The sequence below is a fragment of the Gallus gallus genome, chromosome 1, assembly GCF_016699485.2.
Source record: "Gallus gallus isolate bGalGal1 chromosome 1, bGalGal1.mat.broiler.GRCg7b, whole genome shotgun sequence".
In the NCBI taxonomy this organism is placed as follows: domain Eukaryota; kingdom Metazoa; phylum Chordata; class Aves; order Galliformes; family Phasianidae; genus Gallus; species Gallus gallus.
This window is the reverse complement of record NC_052532.1, coordinates 29786327-29808644: the sequence shown is the minus strand read 5'-3', so window position 1 is coordinate 29808644 and position 22318 is coordinate 29786327. Positions and strand designations below refer to the sequence as shown.

The window sequence follows — 22318 nt, the reverse complement described above, 5'->3', positions numbered from 1 at the left end:
CGTGCTGCGCTGTGGCGGATTTCACAGGAGTTGTGCTGGGTTTGCTGGCGCTTCTGAATAAAAACCGAACGTTCTGCTCACGCGAATAGTACTTTCAGGAAGATGTTAGGGCGCGCTGTACGGGGCTTTGGCCTTACGATGGCGAACTGTGTTGCCCGGGGAGCGTCTCCTCTCCACAGTGCGAGGCCTGGCGCTGGCGGCCCGCTAAACCACGGCCGCGCGCCCTGCAGGAGGAGAAGCCAATACACGCATACAGCCGTTGGTTAAGTCGGCCTCGGAGCGGGGAAGGACAAACGTTATTCCCGACGCTTCCATTTCTGATAAGCGGTGTGAATGGAACGGGCGGATGTTCAGCCGGCCGCCAGATGGGGGCTGCTCGGCCCGACTCGCCCGGGTTGCGCTGGCGGAGCTGCGCCGTGTGAGGGTGCAGCCGGGTGTCGGCGGCCCGGTGTCACCCCGGGATGCCTTCCTCCCAGGGGCCCGCTTGAGGCGTCCCTGAAGGCGGGGGCACAGCGCTTTCTTTCCGTTCCTTTTGTTAATACAATAGTTTTCCCGTCGTTATCAGCCCGGGCGCTCGCGGAGGACCGCGGGGTCAGCCCTCCCGGAGAGCACAATGCGGGGCGGGGTGGGAAACCTATTTCCAGCACAAACGCGGGCGAAGCGCCGTCGGTGAAACGCGGTTCCTCGTGTCCGCGGCGCTGAGGTTGGCCGCCGCGTCCCTCGGGGGCCCGGCCCGGGCTCGGGCTCCTCGCGACACGAGCGCCGAGGTCGCCGCCGGGAGAAATTCCTGCCGAATTCCTGCCCCCTCCCGCAGGAGCCGGGGGGACGAGCGCTCGGCGCCGGGCTCCCGTCCCCGGCCGTGGGATGTCCCCGGGGGGGGCGGCGGGGAGGAGAGGAGGCCGCGCCCGCCCCGGCCCGCAGCCCCGGGGGGAGGGCGGAGGACTGAGGGCAGGGGCCGGCCGGGACCGGGGCGGGGGGCGGCCCAGGTAGCTCGCAGCGGGCGGGCCGAGGAGGGGAAGGAGGAGCCCCCCCGCCCCTTCCTCCGGGTTGCGCCCGGCGCCGGGGGAGCCCCGCCGCAGCCCGAGGTGAGCGGCGGGCGGGGATGCTCGGGGCCCGGCGGGAGCCGCGGGACGGGGCTCGGGTTCGGCCGGCGGCGAGGAGGTAACGCGGGCGGCGGCGCAGGAGCCGCGGGGGCGGGGACGGGGACGGGAGGCAGCTCGCTGCCGGGAGCCCGCAGCCCGGCTGGCCGTCGGGGCCGGCTGCGCCGCGATGAGCTGAGGCGCGTCCGTCAGAGGCGGCCACGCGCGGAATTGTGTTGTTGCGGCTCCAGGCCGGTGACTTATCCAACGCTTTCTGCGAGTGTTTTCTCTGGAAACTTGTCTCAAACGAGGGCTGCGAGCCCTAACAAAGAAGGGTGTTGTTCGGGAGCCAACAGGTGACGGAGTGAAACCTGAGCGTGTGTGTACACTGGAGTAAAGTCTGGCTGCTGTTTAAAATAGAATTAAAAAAAAAAAAAAATCAATGGGAGACTGTAGAAGGCGAGATTTCTTTTCTCGCTGAAACCGCGCAGCCCTTCAGGACGGGGCGGCGTTTCCCGAGCGCGCTGCCCCTGAGGCGCTGCGGGGCTCCGCCCGGGGAGAAGGGGACGAGTTGTGGGCTCGCTCCCCGGGTCCGCCTGCAGTCGCCGGCTCGGTGCGGCCGTTCGCACCTGGAGCTGCGTGTCAGTGCGGACTGCGGCTGCGGAGCGGGACTCTGCGGCCGTCCGCGTAACGCGCGTTGGGAACGGCCCTCCGGTGGTTCCCGCACGGGGTTATCGCTGCCGTGTGCCGCCCTTCCTCCCCGAGCGCGGGTTCGGGCGGGAGGGCAGCGCCGAGCAGGTGGACGGGCTGCCCGCGCTAATCTTAACTCGCCGAGCCTCGGTTGTGAATGGGTGTGTGTGTGTGAGTGTGTGTGTGTGAGCGTGATATGCATCTCGCATCCCCTATTGCCTTGTTAACAAGCGTTCTAACAAAAAAAGTCGTTAAACAATTTGCCCTGCAGGACGGAGTAAAACAGCAGGGGGTGGGCGAGGAGATGTTTGTCTAACCGGGCTCGCAAATCGTGACCTCTCCTATCTGGTCAGGGGTGACGGCAGAGCATAATCAGCGAGCTGGAAATCGTAGCGCGAGGAGAGCCTTCCTCCGGTGTCTGAGGGCTGTGCTCTGAGTCTGATACCCCCCCGTTTTGTGCTCCACTGGGTTTGTAGTTGGGAGCGCAGTTTGTCTTTGCTTCTCCTTCTAAGAACTCGGTCCTACGTGGTCATTTTAGTACATCAGCGGAAAAAAAAAGTCAGAATTGCTTTTCTTTTTAAATCGAATCGAGCTGTTTAACTCAATTATGTTATTCAGAGCTGTCAAGCTGCCAGCGGAATATCTCCTTGTAGGCTGGAAAGCTTTTTTTTGGTGAGGTAGCATTGGAGCAAAGCTGAAAGCCCAGAATGTTCCGCAGAGTTTCAAAAAGCAAAGCAGAACTTGCAGCGTTACATGGATGTCATGGCACGAGAAGAAAGAAGACCACCTTTCTGCTCATCCCTCGGAAAGCACTTATTTTTTCAGCTGTTGTTTACGTTCATCTGAGTCCTCCTTAGGATGCAGTCGTTTCAAACAGCTCCGCTTTGAAGAAGCGGTGCAGTTGGGGGGTGGGGAGGAAGAGCCTTGCAGCTTGCAAATGCAAACCAAATTACACTTCAGCAGGAAAGGAAGGAGAACTTCTAAACAAGCAATAGCTGGAATAGTTGGGCAAATAGCTCTCTGTTAGGCTGCGCTGTTTTTAGAAGCCTCGCTGTCAGCAGCACCGCGATGTTTGCAGCACGGCCATGCTGCTTTATGGTGCATTGTCAGCCAGTTTATAGCGGGCTCACTATTAGCACTATGGTAACCTTCTTCTTTCAAAGTGAACGCTGTCCTTTGAGTAATGTGGGCTTGTTGAGATGTATGCACCTTGCTTTAAGCATTGCCAATCACCTTCTCTCGGTAGGAGCACCCTGATGGTGAAGTTGTTTCTTGCTGCTTGAGATCAGATGTGTTGCTCCTTTATTCCCTGCCATTCGTACTGCCAGCCTGCCCCGTGTCACAGGGAGAACGGGCCTGCGGACCTGCCCTGTTCTGCCCCAGATGGGCAGGTAAAGGTGACCCGGGCAGCATCGGTCTATGGTGGAAAGGGAGCATGTCCCATCTCTAATGGAAGCCTTCTCTTTGGGATTAGGCAGCTATCCTGTGTTTATGTACCTTTGGTATGCTTGAAATCCTAACAGCGCTCAGCACTGCTTTTTGCCATACAGAAGTAGCACGTAGCCTTAGCGCTCAGAAATCCCCAGGAAAGCTAGCAGGTCTGCACAGGGTCACATCTATTTATTTTTCTTGTCAGCTGGAGAAAGCAAGGCAGAGCAGTTAACCTCGGGTCCCACAGAGAGGCTTTGGAGCAGTCCATGTTGAGCAGTGCCGCGGTTACCCGGTGTGCTGGTGCCCCAGGACTGCAAAGCTGACAGGCTCTCTGGCTGAATGTGGTGTCAGGTTTGCTCCTTGCTGCCGTGGTTGAGGTCAGGCTGCCCAGTGAAGCTTTGACAAAGGTGCTTCATCTTGTGGTTCCCTTCCATCCGTGGGTTACTGGGCAGGAGTCAGCTTCTGAAAAGTGACAGCCTGATCAGCACAGCTTCTCATGACACAACGCCATAGGAATTGGAAATATCAGCTCAGGCCTCAGTGAGTGGCATTTGTTTCAAACCAGCCATCCAGCTACCTGTGATGGGGGTTGTGAGGCACCGCATCTGCTGTTAGGGGTGTCTCAGGAGGACTTGGGCTTCTCATTGACGCCCGTCATGGTGATGGCTGGATTTTATACTTCAGAATTATTGGGCTTTAGATGATGTGGGACACAAGATGCCAACCCCGCCCTAGCATCGCTGGCCTTCTGCAGTAGGCAGCACTGTTGCTTTCTTCGCTAGTGGTGATTTCTTATAACCGTGTGACAGTATCTCTTGTTCTTCCACCCCCAGCCTTACAGGCACTGTAACAACAAATGTACCTGGTGGCTGACTTCATTTCCACCAGGACGTGGGCAGGGACACAGTTTGGTATCGCTTGCTGTCTTACTACCTGTTTCCAAAGGAAATTAACTCAGGGGATTCAGTATGTACAAGGACGTCTCCCTCTGCATTTTAAGTATGCAGGATGGAGCTTCTAGAGGCTTTTTCTTTGATTCCAGTCACACGTTGCATTTTCAATAGACAGTCCATGACTTTCTATCCTTGCTTTTATAACAGTACATAAGACAACAGAATTCAGCTAACGAGACTGATCTGCTGATACTGGCCAGTCACTGACAGTGCATGTGTGCACCAATGGCTGTGAGCAGCTGGCACATCTGCACCTAGAGTCCCATTGCCAAAATGTGCCTCATGTCTGACAAGCTGTGTAAGGAGCAGCCTGTTCTTAAAGGGGAAGTTGGCAGGTCTGCTTGCCCTGTAAGGTAGACAGCAAATCCTTTCTTGCAGTGCGGCCATGCAGTGTAATCGTGTGTTGTCATCCTAGCAGCACACCAAGAAACAGCGCCTCTGTTTTCAAAACAGAAGTTTGGGAGCAAAGTTTACAAAGAAGGCACATTTTTCAAGCGCTGGCCTGGGGGAGCAGTTCGGTCATCTCTTTTGATTGGGTGTGGGAAGGTGCAGACGTACTGAAAGTGGGGATAGGCAGAGTATGTAGTACCAAATATTGTCACTTCACGTGTGTGGCCACATTTCTTTGAGCAGGTCTGGATCTGCGTGTTGTACTGAAGAAGCGGAGCGTGGCACTCACCAGTGCTTTGTGCATGGAGGAGGAGAAGCCTTGGCTGCTTTCCTTCCACCTGTAATCCAGCAGCAGTTTGTTTGCTCTAACATGGTGACGATGGGACTTGCAGTGTGGTTTGCTCTCCTGTAGACCCAAGGGTTATGCGTGGAGGAGATGATGTTTTTCTGCAGTTTGCCAGCAGCCTGCATCTAGAGATGCCACAGCTGTGTCTCTGTTTAGGTGGATGGGTGGAAAAAAACACTTGGAACAGGGAAGGTGCAGCTCATGCATGGCATAGTGTAAAGGCAGGCTCATTTTCAAGCTCAGGTGTTCAGGATGTCCGTCTTGGCAGAACACATCCTCTGGTTTTGGTAATCTGTATTCCGCTGATGTTTCCCAAGAACTCCTGCTAGAATGAATGTAAGATATTTATCTTAATAAGCTTTTTACTGCAGAAAGTTACAGATGTTGGCGAGAGCCTTCTTTGCCAGTTGTGACTCAAAATGATCCCACTGATACTGAGCTTTGTAGGCTTCATGAATCAACAGAAGCATCTCCCTGTAGGGTTTTAAATTAACAGAACAATCATGATGTATTTTACAGAGCCTAATCTGCCATAATTGGATTTCAGATATTTAACTGGACCAACACCCTTCCGCTCTGATACAGCTAAAACAAGGAATCTCGCAGACATCGCTTTGTGCCTGCCGTGTTAAAAACAGGATGCTACTTGCACAGCTGTCTCTCCCTGAGAACTTCTTCAGTTTTTGACAAGCAGTTTTCACGTGTTCTGTGTTATTAGATTAGTAGTGACTTCAGACGGAGCTTGTCTCATTCATTTTGTTAACGTCTGCTGAGTCTTTCCTATCTCTGTATACACTCTCTGTGAAGCAAGCAGAAATGTAAGAGATGGCAGCTAATGCTGAAATAGATGTTGGCTGCCACACGTGGTAGTGGGTGTCTGCTTTTCTTTCTCTTCAGTAAGCGGTATTTTCACTTTTCTCTTTTGGTATTTGTTTTCCTTTTTTGAGAGCTCCTTGAATACCTCTGAATTGCTTGTTGTAATGATGCTCTAATCATACTCTGGCCAATGCAAGGAATACTAAACTCTTGCAAGATCGTTTATGTTGATAATCAGTTTTTGCATGTTGAAGTTGATTAAAGCTCTGTTTATCTCTTTCTGCAGATCAACTGCTTGATGAACTGCAGCTGAAACACTGAACACTTCACACTTGTGCCCCTGGAGATGGAGCCCAAAGCTAACAATCTTGTCTTCGCGTGTCAGCGAAGCTCAACATCAGATGACGACTCTGGCTGTGCCCTGGAAGAATATGCCTGGGTCCCACCAGGCCTCAGACCAGAGCAGGTACCAGCTGTTGTTCTGTGCTTTTAAATAACTCCTTCGGTCTGTCTAAGGGAGTAGTAGCAAGTCTATTACATTCTTGTATTATAAAAACTCCAGTTCGTCTAAAACTCATCACCTTGTTTTGTTTCCCACTCCAAAGAGGCTGCCTTAAGGGACCTTAAAATCCTCAACACTGCATTTATATTTAAACAAATAAACAAAGTTGTTCCCAGTCAGGATTTTTTCAATAAATATGTGCCACAGAGAGATGTACTGTTGAGTCGTAAAGTAGCATAGAAATGTGCTTTCTCTTTGAAGTAAGTTATTAGGTTAAATTGAAACTCATGTCATACCTTATGGCACTGTGATATTTGGTCAGTACATAACTGCAGTTCTTCTGCTCTTCGAATAATTTGGCATCCAACACCAAGAATGTGGGCATTACTACAGCATACAGAAATGAAAGTATTCTGTCACTGTGACAATCACAAATGCATTTAATGCTTGTTTAAATAGTTGTATGCCTGCCGTCTGTTCACGCCAGGATTTCTCTTTTACCTTCTTTGCAGCCAATGCCTGTGGGCTGGTTGGGCTGTGTCTTCCCCTCTCCCCTTCCTTCTGTATGTGTTATGTCACAGTGGCAGCAGAAATAAAATTAGTACTGATGAGAAGGTTGATATGGGAAATGAAATTGAACCTGTAGTAGCGTTCATTTACTGGATACAGCACCAAAGCTATGCACTCAGTGAGGCCTGGAGTTCAGATGGCATTAGGTAGGCAGAGGTGCTTCTTCACACTTGTTGAGTGTGGCACAGCCACTCACTCCTGGGCAGCTGCTGAGCTTTTAGGGCCCACAGCAATGGAGGTGCAAAGGATGCATCTTCTTTGCAGTGCAGACATTTTCTTGCTAATGAATAAGGTAATATCAGCAAGAAAGGCAAATGATGAGCTATTTTTAGGGAAATTCTTTTTATTGCTCGCTTAAGCATATATAAGGATCCCGATGAATCAGACCTTAAGGCAAACAGCAAGCTAATGTTCTGTCAGAACAATTAAATACATTCCATAAAGTATCTCCATAACCCAGCTAGTTCAAACTCATGAAAGATAAATTTTTTCCCCTAAGAACAATGACTTAAATTGAGAACAGGGCAATAAGCTGAGAAAAGGGCACGAAGTATCTTCAAAGTGTCCCTTTGTACCGCATGTTTTTATCTTTTCCTGCAGCTTCTTGAAATGCACTCAGTACTAAGTGGGCTTCCCGTAGACTTCTAATGTTAAAGATTTTGGTTAAATGAAAGCCAAGGAACGTTTTGTGCAACCTTTTCCATATGAATTTGATTGCTTCCTGAGTCAAGTGACTGATCGCTGCTTCTTTTTCATCTGTCTTGCACAGTAATAAGCTGTTGACCTAAGCATTATTTACATCTGGATGGCAAGTAATATTTTTGCCAATAGTTGGCTCTTATTTACTGCCCCAGGCCTCGTGACAAGCTGGAAACTGCATAGGAAAAACAATAAATCTGCAGCCGTTCCACAAAAATATTTGTTGCCATTGGGCTTTGTCACAGTGTTCATTACAGTTTTCCTGTCATCATTTTCTTCTGGAAAAAAAAAAAATAAAACCCAGAGTGAAGATTGATAGGCGGGTACAGCTAATATTGATTTCTTTATCAAAAACATGCAGCCCGTGCAAACCTCACAGTTAATTTGCATCCGATTGAAATGTGGCTGGATCCAGCCTCCTCCCGGGGGAAGGATGTTTCCACCTTCTTACCAAAGGCCACATGGAAGCAATGAAAGCTGATGCTTGGGGTGAACCTGATCAGCAGGAGACTACAAAACAGCTTTTGTCCCAGCAATGTGTAAAATGCGCAGAGCAAATTAAATCTGTTTATATAGCGACTGTTTTCTGGAAAGCTTCGTGCCCTGTGTGGTAAATTGCAGAGGGAAACTTGGAATTTCAACAGGGTTGTTGACCAGCCCTGAAGGGGCTGGGAGTAATGAGAACATTAAATGTGCATAATTTACGATACCCCCTAATTGTCACTGCAAATTGCATTCCAGAAAAGCAATTCAGCAGCTGGGTGCTAGTTTTATCAGAGGCAGGCCGGGTTTGCTGAGTTGGTTCATCTGGGTCTCGTATTTTCAGCACAGGCCCTGTCACGGCTCTAATGTAGCATAGCCTGCTTCCTTTGTAATGAGACTTGAGATAAAACAGTAGCTGAAGGCTGCTCGGGTGCTGCATTTCTCCTGGTCTGACTTCCCATTCCTCCTGTGTAGGTACAGCTGTATTTTGCCTGCCTGCCAGAGGAGAAGGTCCCTTATGTTAACAGCCCGGGAGAGAAGCACAGGATTAAACAACTTCTCTATCAGCTGCCGCCCCATGATAATGAGGTAAACAGGGAACCTGGGGACACACGGTCAGGAGTGAGGCCTTGCTTGCCTTCTCTATATGGAGAATTACCTGTCTGTGTATTTATTGCAAGCCTGAAACTTCTCTTGTGCTGGCATCTGACCTATAAACCAGCCTGCTGTGTACAGAGCCTGTTGTCTAACTGCGTTTCACTGGTGTGCAGATAAGAGCTGTCTGGAAGGACGCTGCCTTTTCTTGTCGGGAAGGTTGGTGTCACTGCAATAAAGTTAACACAAGATGGCTTTATAGTGTTTGCAGCCACCCACCAATTACCAGGAACCTACAAATTCTTGGGATTTCATTGTAGTACACAGAAAGGATGCTTTGTGACAGTAAAGGGTTTGCATCTCAGATATGCAGTGTAATTTGGAGTAGAAGTGGAAATAACAAACAAGCTGTAAGAAAAGGGGCGTGGGTGTCAACACTTAAGATCCTGTCTACTGCAGTGCTGAGTTGTATGCGCTTTACCAGAAGCCTAAAGAAGGATGTTGTGGCTGATTCAGGCTAATTCCATTGTTTTAGGGCAGCAGCAGTTCTTGGCTTGGCTTCTTTAAAATCTTACTTCTTGCCCGGACAACTGTTTAGTTAAGCATGTTGTTTTTGTCTCTTGTAACTCAAAATTTCTCTCTATGCTGTGTTTGTATTATGCCATAGTAACTGAATATTAAGATTGTAAAGAAGACAAGCTGCAGAGGTTTTATGGTGATCGCCAGTATGCCTGATACATTTCTTGCACGTTATACGCTTATTTTTTGAGATGTTCTTTTAAAAGCTTGGGATTTAGAGTGAAATTCTCCTGCCTTTTCTCTGGAAGGTGAGATACTGCCAGTCTTTAAGCGAAGAAGAGAAGAAAGAACTGCAGATGTTTAGTTCTCAGCGCAAAAAGGAGGCACTCGGACGAGGCACTATTAAGCTTCTCTCGAGAGCAGTGATGCACGCAGTCTGCGAACAGGTAATACTGCTGGAGCCACAAGCCGAGCGGTGGGCTCCATAATATATAGGTACTGTATCTCAATAGTAAATGCAGTCTTATTTCGTCTATGCCTGAACACACACAAAAAAGGATGTTTTTGAAATGGCACATAAATAGAAGGAAGGTAGTGCTTGCTTAAGCAAAATACCTGTGATACTAGCAATGAACTGAGTCACTGACGTATTTTCTACTGTTGCTGACTCACACTAAAACAGTGACAAATGGAAAAACAGGCATTTATATCAAAATATTGTTGGGTATAAAATAAACTTCTATTCACAGAAGTTTTGTTGATGCACAGAATTTGTCTCGCCCAAAACTTAGGCCAGGCTGGATGTGGCTCTGGGCAGCCTGGTCTGGTGGTTGGCGACCCTGCACATAGCAGGAGGGTTGAAACTTGATGGTCATTGCAGGCCTTTTCAACCCAGGCCATTGTATGATTCTATGAAATCAAACCTTTGTGTTGGGCATGGTGTTCTGAGTTGGTTTAGATGCCAGAAGCTGGCAGCGTGGGATGAGAAGCTTGTTCACTTACTGATTTTGTTCCCAGTGTGGTACAAAAATAAACGGCGGTGAAGTTGCAGTTTTTGCCTCGAGAGCTGGCCCTGGTGTATGCTGGCACCCATCATGCTTTGTATGCTTCACGTGTAATGAGCTCCTCGTTGACCTCATCTACTTCTACCAAGATGGAAAAATTCACTGCGGCAGACACCATGCTGAGCTACTTAAACCTCGATGTTCAGCCTGTGATGAGGTAAAATTTGCACTTTGCATTCAGTCCTCCCACCTGTTATTGTGCCGTTAAGAAACTGCATCGTTTACTTGGGCAATTACTAGCAGCAGATGCGTTCCCTCAAGCACTAAGGGCTGTGGTGCATAGTTGTGTTTGAAAGCTGAGGGGTGTTTCATTTCTCATCAAAATGGCAGTATGGTAAGCAATGGGGCTGTATTTAGAACTGAATCTTGTAGATTGAATTAGATAAAGAATCTGTATAGATATTCAAAAATGTCATTGTAATAGCAGCTATTTTGTTGAGTTACCACAATCTCATTTAGTTTTTTTGCATTACAGAGTAGGTTTTTCTCCTTTCTTTCCTGTTTAAGAAAAGATCAAAATGCTACAGTAACTCTAGGAATTTGCTGTTTCTATCATGATACTCAAAAGCCACCTAAATACAAAGAATTCCGATGTGCTAACTGTGCAAATAGGATATTTTGTTTGCTCTGAGTCCTGAGGTGAGTTGTTTTCCCACTTTAATGTGAGTCCATTTTTATCTCTTAAAAGATAATTTTTGCTGATGAGTGTACGGAAGCTGAAGGTCGCCACTGGCACATGAAGCACTTCTGTTGCCTTGAGTGTGAAACAGTCCTGGGTGGGCAGAGATACATCATGAAGGATGGGCGTCCATTCTGCTGTAGCTGTTTTGAATCCCTTTATGCAGAATACTGTGAGACCTGTGGGGAGCACATTGGTACGTATGTCCTTTTTAGGTCTTAAACTTACAAACTTAGGGAAAGCCAACTTATGAAAAGAGAAAAACACATTCCAGAACTGTAAGGAGTTTTTGAGAGAACCCAAAGCATTGCTGTTTCTCCCTTTCTAGGTGTTGACCATGCCCAGATGACCTATGATGGACAGCACTGGCACGCTACAGAGACTTGCTTTTCTTGTGCTCAGTGCAAGACCTCTTTGCTTGGCTGCCCTTTCCTTCCAAAGCAAGGGCAGATCTACTGTTCAAAAACCTGCAGCTTGGGTGAGGATGTTCATGCCTCCGATTCTTCTGATTCAGCATTTCAGTCTGCTCGATCGAGAGATTCCAGGAGGAGCATTCGCATGGGAAAAAGCAGCCGCTCAGCTGACCAGTGCCGCCAGTCTCTCCTCCTATCACCAGCCCTCAATTATAAATTTCCTGGTCTTTCAGGCAGTGCGGATGATACGCTTTCTCGTAAGCTGGATGACTTAAGCCTTTCAAGGCAAGAGGCAAGCTTTGTTAACGAAGACTTCTGGAAAGGAAGAGTAGAGCAAGAAATGCCCGAAGACCCTGAAGAATGGGCTGAACATGAAGACTACATGACTCAACTTCTTCTGAAGTTTGGTGATAAAAGCCTCTTCCAGCAACCTGCTGAAGTAGAGATTAGATCAAGTGAACACTGGATTTCTGATAGCATGGTCAAGAGCAAGTTGGACTTGAAAAAAAATAACCCAAGCCTAGCAAGTAAGAAATATCAATCAGACATGTACTGGGCCCAATCCCAAGATGGTTTGGGTGACTCTGCATATGGCAGCCATCCAGGCCCTGCCAGCAGCAGAAAGATCCAAGAGCTGGACATGGAACACGGGGCATCAGGATACAAACATGACCAGACACCGTGGTACGGAGGTTCACTTGAATGTTTGTCTGATCTGAAGCAGCAAGAACAAAGCGTTCGGGACTCAATGGATTCTTTGGCTTTGTCTAACATAACAGGTAATGGCAGGGGAAACTGAATGGTTTTGATGGAGAGGTCAAATCAAGCAAGGATGTTGTAGTATTTTGAAATAAGCTTATATCTGTGATATTTAAATAGCTTTCACAGCAAGAGATACATGTGAAGTAAGCAATAGCTTTTATCAAGCACATATTCTTCCTTAAGATTTATTTATGCTATTCTATTTAAATCCTTTTCTGCTTAAATTCTCTTTTTGCTTATAATGAGGACAACGTAAACAACATTAAGCAGAATGAAAGCAGTCTTGAACTCTGCATGCTATGTACAAACCACTGCTTCAAGCAAATTTTGTACCTTAAGTACAGGAAGTTGCATTCTTTGCTAGGATAATTTTAAAGGTAATCTGTAAAACACTGTAGATTTCCTGATTTGCTTGTAAAAGTATGTAGAAAATCTGAAACAGTAGTAACCTTCTTAGCCTTAGGAAATGAGGTTTATGAGATTATCTTTCTCTGATGACTAAAGAGCAACTGATAATCCACTTTTGTGAACCTCCTTGTCAAATGTGACTGAAATTAGGCAAAAGGGGAGAAGTCAGATATTGAGGCATGTCCATGTTTTGTGTGTCGCCCTCCCATCCCTATTCCCCAACAAAAATGACACAAAAAAGACAAAAACCCAGAACCCGAGAATTGGCTAAAAGAGATATGCTGCTTTCCTGCTGTAGCATGAATTATTCTAGCTACTCATATAGGTCAGAGCCAGACATGTGCTGTGTTACCCCAGCAGTTAAGAAGGAAATGATGAGAGGAGCTAGGTGTAGGGGTTAAGGAAGGTGGAACCACAGGTACTGCATTTGGGGGTGTTAAAGGGTGAATGAACTCTTGTTCTGAACTCAGAACTCTTGTTCTGAGGAGGAAAGGTCACTTGACACAAACCCAGAGTAAACCAGACCAGCTCACTGTTGATGACTTTTTGAGAGTAAGAATCCTTCTCTGAGAGTGGGCCTAGCTTTCTCGGAACAATGACTGGAACACTGAATTTAGTGATACCAGAAACAGTTAATATTTTAGCCGTACAAAATGGTAAGCATGGATTCTATGAGGGCTGCTCTGAGAGTAACGGCCACTGTTTTATTATGTTGGCCCATAATGGTGGTGGTGTTCAGCCTCAGTAGAGGTTGAACCTTCCCACCAATATTCCATTATGTGTTGTTGCTGTGAGACTGATGGCAGCAGAGGGGCAGTCTGACACAATGGTGTCTGACACAGAAGTGCGGATGGAGCAAAGGTGTCACTGAATTCCTACATGCTGAAAAAAAATTGCACCCGTTGACATTCATCAGTACTTACTTGGTGTTGGTGGAGACTTACTTGGTGGGTGAGTGGTGCGTTTCGGCAACAGCAGCAACAGGTCACCTCTGCTGGAGCAGATTTTTATGTGCACAGCATGCAGGCTTTTGTTCAGTGCTAGCTAAAATGCAGAGCTAATGGTGGTGAATGTTGAAGAACAGTGTTCTTGTGCTCTTCATGTCTGTTGTGGTTTCCACAGATATCAATAAGAGGCATTACTTTCAGAGTGATCTACGTAGAATAATTTGAAGTAAATTTCACTAAATTTCTTCCATTCTCGATATCCTAGTGTTAGCTAGTTCTTATAAGTAAAAACAATACTTACTTACTCTTATGTGAAGCTAGTCCTCTTGGTAATGGTTTCAAAGTGCAGAATTGCAGAATGGCTGAGGCTTGCAGGGACTTCTGGGTCCATCTGCCCCAGCCCTGCTCAGCAGGGACACCCAGAGCAGGGTGCCCAGGCCCACATCCAGGCAGCTTCTGGAGATCTCCAAGGAGGGGACCTCACAGCCTCTGGGCAGCCTGTGCCACTGCTCCGCCACTGCACAGCACAGAAGTGTTTCCTAGTGGTCAGAGGGAACCTCCCGTGTTTTAGCTTGTGCCCACTACCTAACACTAATAAAGTCTGTTCCACATTTCATTGTAATACCTGTTTCTTTGACACGCCTCTAATAGTACTCTTTTTTTTCTTCTTTTTCCACTCCCACCACAGGGGCTTCAATGGATGGAGAAGGAAAGCCACGGCAATCTCTCTATTCTTTACAAACTTTCCAAGAATTGGAGGTAGAGGACTGTGAGAAGATGAGCAACATGGGAACTCTGAATTCTTCAATGCTCCATCGGAGCACAGAGTCCTTGAAGAGTCTGAGCTCAGAGCTGTGCCAGGAAAAAGCATTACCAGAGGAAAAGCCAGCGCATATGCCTGTACTGAGAAGATCTAAATCCCAGTCTAGACCGCAGCAAGTCAAGTTTTCAGATGATGTTATTGATAATGGAAGTTACGAGAATGTTGAAATTCGACAACCTCCCATGAGTGAAAGGACTCGTAGGCGCGTTTATCATTTCGAAGAACGTGGAAATCGGCCTTCTCATCATCGCAGAAGAAGTAGGAAATCTCGTTCAGATAATGCACTTAATTTGGTCACGGAAAGAAGATACTCTCCAAAAGAAAGGTTTCGTTATTACTCACCTCAGGATCACGAAAAATTTATTCAAAACAAAAGCTCACGTGAGTTTCGGGCCTATATTCAAAATGCGGAACTGTATGGCCAGTATGCCCATACTAGTTCTGATTATGCACTGAGGAATCAGGCGGTTGATAAATTCTTTGGATTATATGGTGAGGAAGATGACTCCTGGTGCTCAACTTCATCCTCATCGTCAGATTCTGAAGAGGAAGGGTATTTCCTAGGACAGCCAATTCCGCAGCCGCGGTCACTGAGATATCCGTACTACACAGATGACCTTTCTGGTCCAACTACTGCGTTATCGAGTTCTCAGTTTGGACAAAGGACAACCAAATCAAAGAAGAAGAAGAGGGGGCACAAAGGGAAAAATTGCATAATTTCTTAACTTGTTTTAACAGTTGGGAAGACCGGTCAACTCTAGCTACAGTTTGAACCACATCTTTTTATATTAATAACTGTACTTAGGCAAGTTGCTAAGGTTCTTAATGCTTTGCCAGTTTAACTGATAACCCATTCAGAGTTTACATTGTGAAAGTAAAGTAACATTCGGAAATGTCACTGTGCCAAATGAGGATCTGTTCAGATTTCGGTAGGTTTACACACTGTGTGTCAGCTGTCAAAATGTTGTTACTGTGTTCCTGATACAGACTTTTTGTAGACGTTACTTTATGCTCTCTATTCACCTACATCCATTTACCTGAGAGAGAGGATTCAATGAAGATCAGTGAATAAAACTCAGTCCTGTACTGTAGCTGTACATACCCATACAGGGTGATGCCCAGCTTCTCTCCATCAAATAGATGGCTATAGACATTGCCCTCTCCTCACTGATAAAACTCATTCTTCCTCCTTGATGTTTCCCTACAAAAACTGGAATTATTATTATTATTTTTAACTTAGGAAGAAGCTGCTTTTCCATAGATTCCCCTGTTAAGGTGTTAAAAATCAGACTGTGGGAGCTGAAATGCTTGAGGCCTTGATACATCCCAAAGCAGCAGTAAATGGTTTACACGTTTAACTTCCATGTTTTTCCTTCCAGTTTTTGTTGTTTTTTTAAAATAACTCCATCCTGTGTAAGGTTTTTTTGTGCCTGTTAAAAGGAAGATATTAATTCAGCTGTTGGAATTGGAGTTGACTGCCAGCGAGCAGTGATGGCTTTTATGTCATTTCCTCCACAACGAAGCACTGAAAGAGAAAGGTACAAATGGTGGAATCCTTTGCTCGGCACGTAACCCCATTTAAGTCAATGAATCTACTTACATAACAAACAGTTTCATAAGGGCTTAAAGGATTAGGCTCCAAAATTGTGTCTTTTCAAATGTATTATCCAGGTTTTAAAATGTATTAGTTGCGATTCTAAATAAAAAAAAATTGCTATTTATAACGTAGTATTTCATAGGCTTAAATGTATTCATAATTTAACAGTGCAAATACTAATGTACATATTGTACAGTTAAGATTTTTAAAAGCTGAATATTTTTATATCCCTGAATTTGAAGAAGTTTGTTACGATATCGAACTAGATTTGTTAGGGGTTTAACAGCAGCATTATGGATGAAATAGTGCTTGTATTTTAGTCAGGGAGTTTAAAAATATTGAAAAATGTTTAGTGCAAAACAGCTTAATTTTGTCTACTAGGTATTAAAAGCTCTGTATGCATGGCGGGGCTCTGTAAATACTCTCCCAACTATGGCCCTCTTAATCTTGCAAGTGTTATTTATGGGTCAAGCAAAATGTAAACTATATAAATGTAAAAACCACACAAGCCTGGAATATATCAGTACAACAAATACGCAACTCCTGTGCACGTGGATTTCTTTCTTATTGCTCCCCTCTTTTCTCAGAAATCATCTCCATGTTTGCTTACAGCAAGAGAGAGAGACACAGGGTCGTCCTCGAGGGCAAGCTGGTAAAGCCTTGAACTCACCTTCAAGTTACAGCATTGAGAGAAGCTTATTCTAAGTAAGGAGTGGGAATTTGTTACTTAATACTGATGTCTGCCCACTGCAATAGTAAATGCTAAAACAGCAGGCTGTCTGACCACCTGAACACAGGTAATTAATGAAGAGACAGGTGCTGCTTACATAAACAAACCTGGCACGTTGAACCGAGTCATTTTTAAGGATATAAAAAGTTTTGGAATAAAAGCAGCTAGCAATAAGGGATGGAATGGACATGTGAGTATTGCTCACACCCAACCAATTGAAGTTATTGTTACAGCTGAGCCAAAGTAGCTGTTACTTGCTTGTATTTTTCAGGGTAAAATAAGCAGAAGATCCTTTATTCCCAGAGGTGGTATTCACCATATAAGTCCTTTTCTAGTACAAACAAGTCTTGTGTACATGAAAGATGATCAAAGTAATATCGTGCTCCATCACAGGGGCCCATGGGCGGCTTGCGGGATGCCTCCAGCTGGCAGGCTGCCCTGGTGGCTTAGGCAGCGTTTGCTTTTCTGGCAGCTAAATGGCTGTTGTGCTTAAGGACATTACAACAGCAGCCTGCTAAGGACTTCCAGGACTTGAGGAGCGATACTGACTTGTTAGCGCTTTCTCCCACATACTCAAGTAGGGATTGGGATTTTCCATTCTTAACTGCATTTGCAAATGCAGGTCATGAGAATCCTCTGGAACAGCATGCCCTGTTGCTGCTGCTGGGCCCATTTTGGAGCAAGTGCTTCATGCGAGTACGTCCCAGCAGCGCTTGTTCTGAACTGCCTTACGCCATCTTCAGCGATACAGCACATACGTACTCTCCAAAGCACAAAGCCTTATGGAGTATCAGATGATAAACGCTCTCCATTCATTGCGTGTGATCACTTCCTTTTTCTTTTCAACAACACAGCTATTCAACAGAGATATCGAGTGTCAGTTCTAAGCTGTCTTCAGAGAGTTCACTTCCATAGCACCTCCCTCTAACCCTCCAGATAAATGGATGAAAGACGACTCTCTTCCCCATGCTGTTATTAAAACAAAACAAGCCGAAGAAAAAAAAGCAGCCATTCTTTCCAGCCCAAGGCAAGAGCTGTGATCTCTCTTTCCTCGAGATGACACTCGGTGAAGGAAGGTAGAGCTGCACAGCACGGTGCCCAGGGAAGCAGTGCTCTGGCTGAGCAGCTTCCTCAGGGCTGGGTGAGGTACCTCAGCTTTGAGGCACATCGCACCCCCTTACCTGCGCCAGGCTGCAGGGCCACGAGCAATTAAGGCTGTTAGAAACATAGAGAAAGTTGTGTTTTACTGAGGAATGGATCGCTGAGGGACGTTCCCATCCTGGGAAGAAAACAGGTGCCCATAACCACACTTAACAAAACAGGCAGCTTTTTTGTACTACTGTCCAATTCAGACATTATGTGCTAAGTTTAAAGACAGCTGTAGGACTGTTTGGTTTTTGTACAGCTTGATATAAAAGATTGCTCCTTCATTATTTTTGAACAACTTACATTTTGAGAAATGTTTCTAATCGATTCTTCCATCTTAACATGAAGGAAACGATATGGGCTGTAGTGTCCACTACCTGCACTTGACACAGGTACGGAATGTACAGCTTTGGTTTCACCTTATTGGAAGGGGCACCTATCTTGTGAGTGGAGCTTATACCTTCATGATAGTGAGAAACATTTGGGCCATACATTATCCTCAACCTCCCAGAAGAGGAAATCCTGCACAGAAACACAGTCACAAGGAAGCAGTTCCTCTGATATGCCGTATTGGCTCCTTTTATGTCTGTAGTGGCTGTATTGCTAACTGCTCCACTTGTTGCCCAAGGCTGCCAGCTCACCCTCCCTGAGAAGACAGACCCATTCCGATTCTCTGCAGCCTTAGCAGCTAACACTGAATTTCTACACTTGTTTCCTTCCACTTCTTCTTCCCCTTTCATCCTTTTAAGGGCATCTCCACATTAATGAGTCCTAGGAGTACGTTGTGTTTCCAAGAGCTCCTAGAGGGACAAAACAATTCCTTGTGCACAGCATTTGGTTCCTTCTACCAATGCTTTTCCTGCCCCTTTCTAGCAGTCCCCCTGTGGCTCTACGTGAGACCAAGGACAACTTCTTATACTGATACAACATAAAATTCCTTGTTCCTACAGGAAGCAAAGCAGCGTAACATTTACTGACATCAGCATCATGCATACATCACAAAAGTTACTCGTGAACATTCAACATCATGATAAGTATCAAGTGGGAAAAAACAGTTGCCAATCACTTTCATAGAAACAGCATTTATTAAAAAAATAAAAGTAAAATCAAGTGTCTCCTTCGGTTATCAGTAAAAATCAGTCAAGAAAAAAAAAAAGAAGGGAAGCTAAGGACAATGTTGCTGCTGACCTACTGGCAAAAACGAACTGCAAAAACACAACAGCGTTGTAAGCTCTACAGGAAAGCACTTGAAAAATCAGACACTTTTAGAAGCCTGATTCAATTTCACTATGAGAACAAAAGAGACTCCTAACACAACGTGCAGTAACAACGGACAAAAATTATATTAAGCACGAATTCACTGTTTTGTTTCTTTAGTGTTTCTAACCCAAAGCAGAAGCTCAGATCTACCACCTGAAGACTGTCTGGTCCATAGTGAGCCCTGTTCGCTACGTTCCTGTCTCAGAGAACGTTGCCTGTGGTTGCAGGACAAGCCAGGCTATTGCAAAAGGGCTGGGTCAGGCCTAGCTGCTGCGCCACCACAGGCCACCTTTCTTGCCCATCTCCCACCCCAAATCAGCACCCAGTAGGATTAGTGAGCTTTTCCCACTCACCCTGCAGCCCTGACATTAAAACTAATCAGGCATCTGAGGAATCTGATGCAATACATATTTAATGTACCATATCAAGGTTTGTCTGTGGAAGATGCTGTGATGCAGTACCTTGTATGTGCAAAATCGCTGCCACTGTATTCACTTTTCTGCAAACCATTTGGCAGAAATCTGTGAAGCTACTTAATAAGGGGCTGAATCCACGGACGTTTGCATTTAATACTGTGCGTATGGGAAACGGTGAGCTTCATTCAGTTGTTAGCCCTCTAACAGAGTTTCGTGTTTATAAATCCACGTATGGAAAACAATCGTGTTTACTTTTTCGTTTACTTTTTCTTCACTATGACTCAAATTCTCCCTTTTCCTAAAACATTCAAGATAAACAGTATCACCTTATGTGCACACATAGCAGTAGTCAGGATACCTACCCTGCCAACGATTGATTCCTAAGTTACATTTCATCTCTGCAACACAATGGCACAGCACTGGCACTCTCTTGTCTCTGCTCAACCATTTTTCCCAGCTACAAGTCACTCTCTATCAGGTCAAAAATGGCTCCAGACACTCCACCACTACAGAATCATTTAGGTTTGAAATAATGCATTTGGGGCCTACTTAAGGTTTAACTTCACATTTATACCTGATCTGAAGCAATCTGGAGTTACTAAATAGAGAGATGGCCCAGACCTCACCTTGGCACCTCAAATTCCTGTGCCTGCGTGACTTCTGAAGATTTACACGGCCTCCTAATTGTTACAACTGATGCACGAAAAATGGCGAGGTTTAAGGGAGAAGAGGGGGAGAGAGTAAAAGCAGAGACCTTCCCTCAGTGTCTGCCCCTGGTTACATTCTGTATAGTTCAAAAATACATATGTATAAAAATAATTAAAAAAGAAAACAGCTGCAAACAGTTAACAAAAATTGGAATTCATTCTACATAATACTGCTTACTAGTAATGACTTACAGTGTGGAAAACACCAACATACAAAAAGCATTTGCAGAAGTAGAGTAGGTTCTTCTAACACTAAGCAGGCAGAGTTCCTCTGGCAAAGACTACATAAACCCTGGTGTAATTGTACAGAATCAATCTGAAATTCAAAATTAAACTATAATAAATAAATTAAATCATAGTGGTGAGCAACTTTACAAGTCTTCCATTCCTACCGTATGTATGAACATAGGACATTCCTGCATAAGCTGAGGAAGGAAGAACATTCTTCTTTTAGTAAAAAACACGGTGTTTCTGGTTACGCTTACAAACATCAAAACACAAATGCACAAACATCAGACTGAACGTGGTGTGCCAGGTAAGTGTGTAAAGGTTTCAAAAATAGCTCGTGACTTTACAGAATTTTTGAAGAAAGAACAACTTTTTCAACGGAATATATGTCAACAGGTACAGGTAGGAAGAATACAACTGTGGAGACTACAACGAACAATGTATGGCCATCTGAGCTATGAAGTAGCACAGGCCTTGGGTTCCAATCTTCAACACAAACTCCCCTTTCCCCACAAGAAACAGATGTATGCATTACAGTGCACATACTGTATGCAGAGTTCTAAAATTGAATTTCTGTCTTAGTATGAGCCGTCTTTGAAGGATTCTGATATATCTTGGTTGGCAGCATCGTACTCAGCAATGAAATGTTTGAGTTCTTCAATGCATCGCTCACCTATTTCATGCAAATTCTGCCTCAGAGCAAACTGAATGGACTTCTCTAATGACGGATCTTTATCAATCAGCATCTTCACCACCATGCCAAAGGTTTCACAGTCTTGTCTGTATACCTAGAAACAACACGTTTTAGAAAACAGTTAAATATGACTGTCTACAGTAGCACACCACCAGTCCTCTAAGTTAGGAGTTACTGCAGAGCCAAAACCAAAGAGCATTGAATTTAACGAGTTTCAGCTGAAAGAAATATTTGCCTTCTCCTCTCTTCTGACTGACTTTTAATACAAATGTACCTGGTACAGGACTACTCGAACACAAGAAATAACTCTTACTGGAAGAAATGCCAAAAAAGACAACAAGTTCCTCTTGCAACACTACTCAGTAAATAATGGCAGAATAAAGTACAAATGCTAAACCAGATTTCTGTAAGATGATATGTAAAATGAATATAACTGTTATGCAAATTGAACCAGCAATCTCAATCTTTACACAACACTAACTTAGTTTTAAATCTTTCGCAGTGCTTTAAACACAAGTCATATTCAAATATTTTCACCAAATTATGTCTATTTATTGGATCTCCATCTCTCATAGAAGTCCTTGACAAGTGTAACTTGTAAGTAGTTTGACCGCATGTGTGATTCAACCAATAAGGATAAAAGAAATCTTGGCAACAGTCCTTCACCTTTTTTCAGATTCCAAATGAGGTTATTAATCTAAACACTACCAATAGAGGAACATATCGAAGTCTTCCAACTACCAGAAGCAGTTTGCTGTCACACAACCCTATTTTCTTTGACAAATTTCCGTTCAGAAAACACAATCAAATTTTTGAAGAAAGGTAAATCAGTTGCATATCTCCACATTTTACAGGAGGAATAAAAATGTTGTTATTTCTCAGTATTTCAATATTGTGCTAGAACTTGACTTTTGTAAGTTATGTGAGCTTTTCCTCCCACGTTAATCTATATTTTGCCTGCTGTAGGGAGCCTGCTTTGCAGGGCGTTGGACTCGATGACCTCTAGAGGTCCATTCCAGCACCTACAATTCCGTGATTCTGTGATATTTTGGGCACAGATGACACTACTGTATATAAAGGATTCTCTGTATTACCAAACAAAAAAAGGGGGGAGAGGAGGAAAGAAATACAGAGGAAGAAGAAAGAACAAAAACCTGAACCAAACAGAACCCTCCCGCCAGCGCTACACCATTTTTTTCTATTTATCATTGTCAGAAACGTAATGATTTAACACAATGCTCTTATTAAAGACTTGTCAAACGTTTGACAGTATATTCTATGATGCTGTAAGTTTAAAACCAGATCCGTTTTTCAAACAGTGGTTAGGAAACGAAAGAAAATCTTTTGAGAGGAACTCATTTTCAAGAGAGAT

General features: G+C 45.0%; 2 protein-coding genes and 1 long non-coding RNA gene across 13 annotated transcripts in view; 1 reads left to right on the top strand and 2 right to left on the bottom strand.

Annotated features, from left to right (window-relative positions):
• The window catches only part of PRICKLE1 (prickle planar cell polarity protein 1), a 60100-nt gene extending 43795 nt beyond the window's left edge, over window positions 1-16305 (top strand). For 3 of the 6 annotated variants that reach the window (XM_416036.8, XM_015282440.4, XM_015282435.4), the window contains exons 2-8: window positions 5992-6171; window positions 8434-8547; window positions 9381-9518; window positions 10090-10293; window positions 10825-11011; window positions 11144-12007; window positions 14034-16305. In XM_416036.8, coding sequence (XP_416036.2) covers window positions 6052-6171; window positions 8434-8547; window positions 9381-9518; window positions 10090-10293; window positions 10825-11011; window positions 11144-12007; window positions 14034-14893 — 2487 coding nt within the window. In that variant the 5' untranslated portion in view covers window positions 5992-6051 and the 3' untranslated portion in view covers window positions 14894-16305. Of the gene's footprint in view, window positions 1-1032; window positions 5226-5991; window positions 6172-8433; window positions 8548-9380; window positions 9519-10089; window positions 10294-10824; window positions 11012-11143; window positions 12008-14033 lie in introns of those variants that run through there. The other 3 variants (XM_015282431.4, XM_015282428.4, XM_046902343.1) reach the window with 3 other exon arrangements.
• Window positions 3385-9000, bottom strand: LOC121106849. The gene is made up of 2 exons (XR_005840018.2): window positions 4833-9000; window positions 3385-3662 (listed from the first exon to the last, which is right to left on the bottom strand). It is a non-coding gene; the product is annotated as an uncharacterized LOC121106849 (long non-coding RNA).
• A 2402-nt stretch (window positions 16306-18707) lies between the features above and the next one.
• The window catches only part of PPHLN1 (periphilin 1), a 69937-nt gene continuing 66326 nt past the window's right edge, over window positions 18708-22318 (bottom strand). For 4 of the 6 annotated variants that reach the window (XM_015281233.4, XM_025147713.3, XM_040695312.2 and 1 more), the window contains one exon: window positions 20163-21040. In XM_015281233.4, the coding sequence (XP_015136719.1) occupies window positions 20831-21040 (210 nt within the window). In that variant the 3' untranslated portion in view covers window positions 20163-20830. Of the gene's footprint in view, window positions 21041-22318 lie in introns of all 6 variants that reach the window. The other 2 variants (NM_001305257.2, NM_001030737.3) reach the window with 1 other exon arrangement.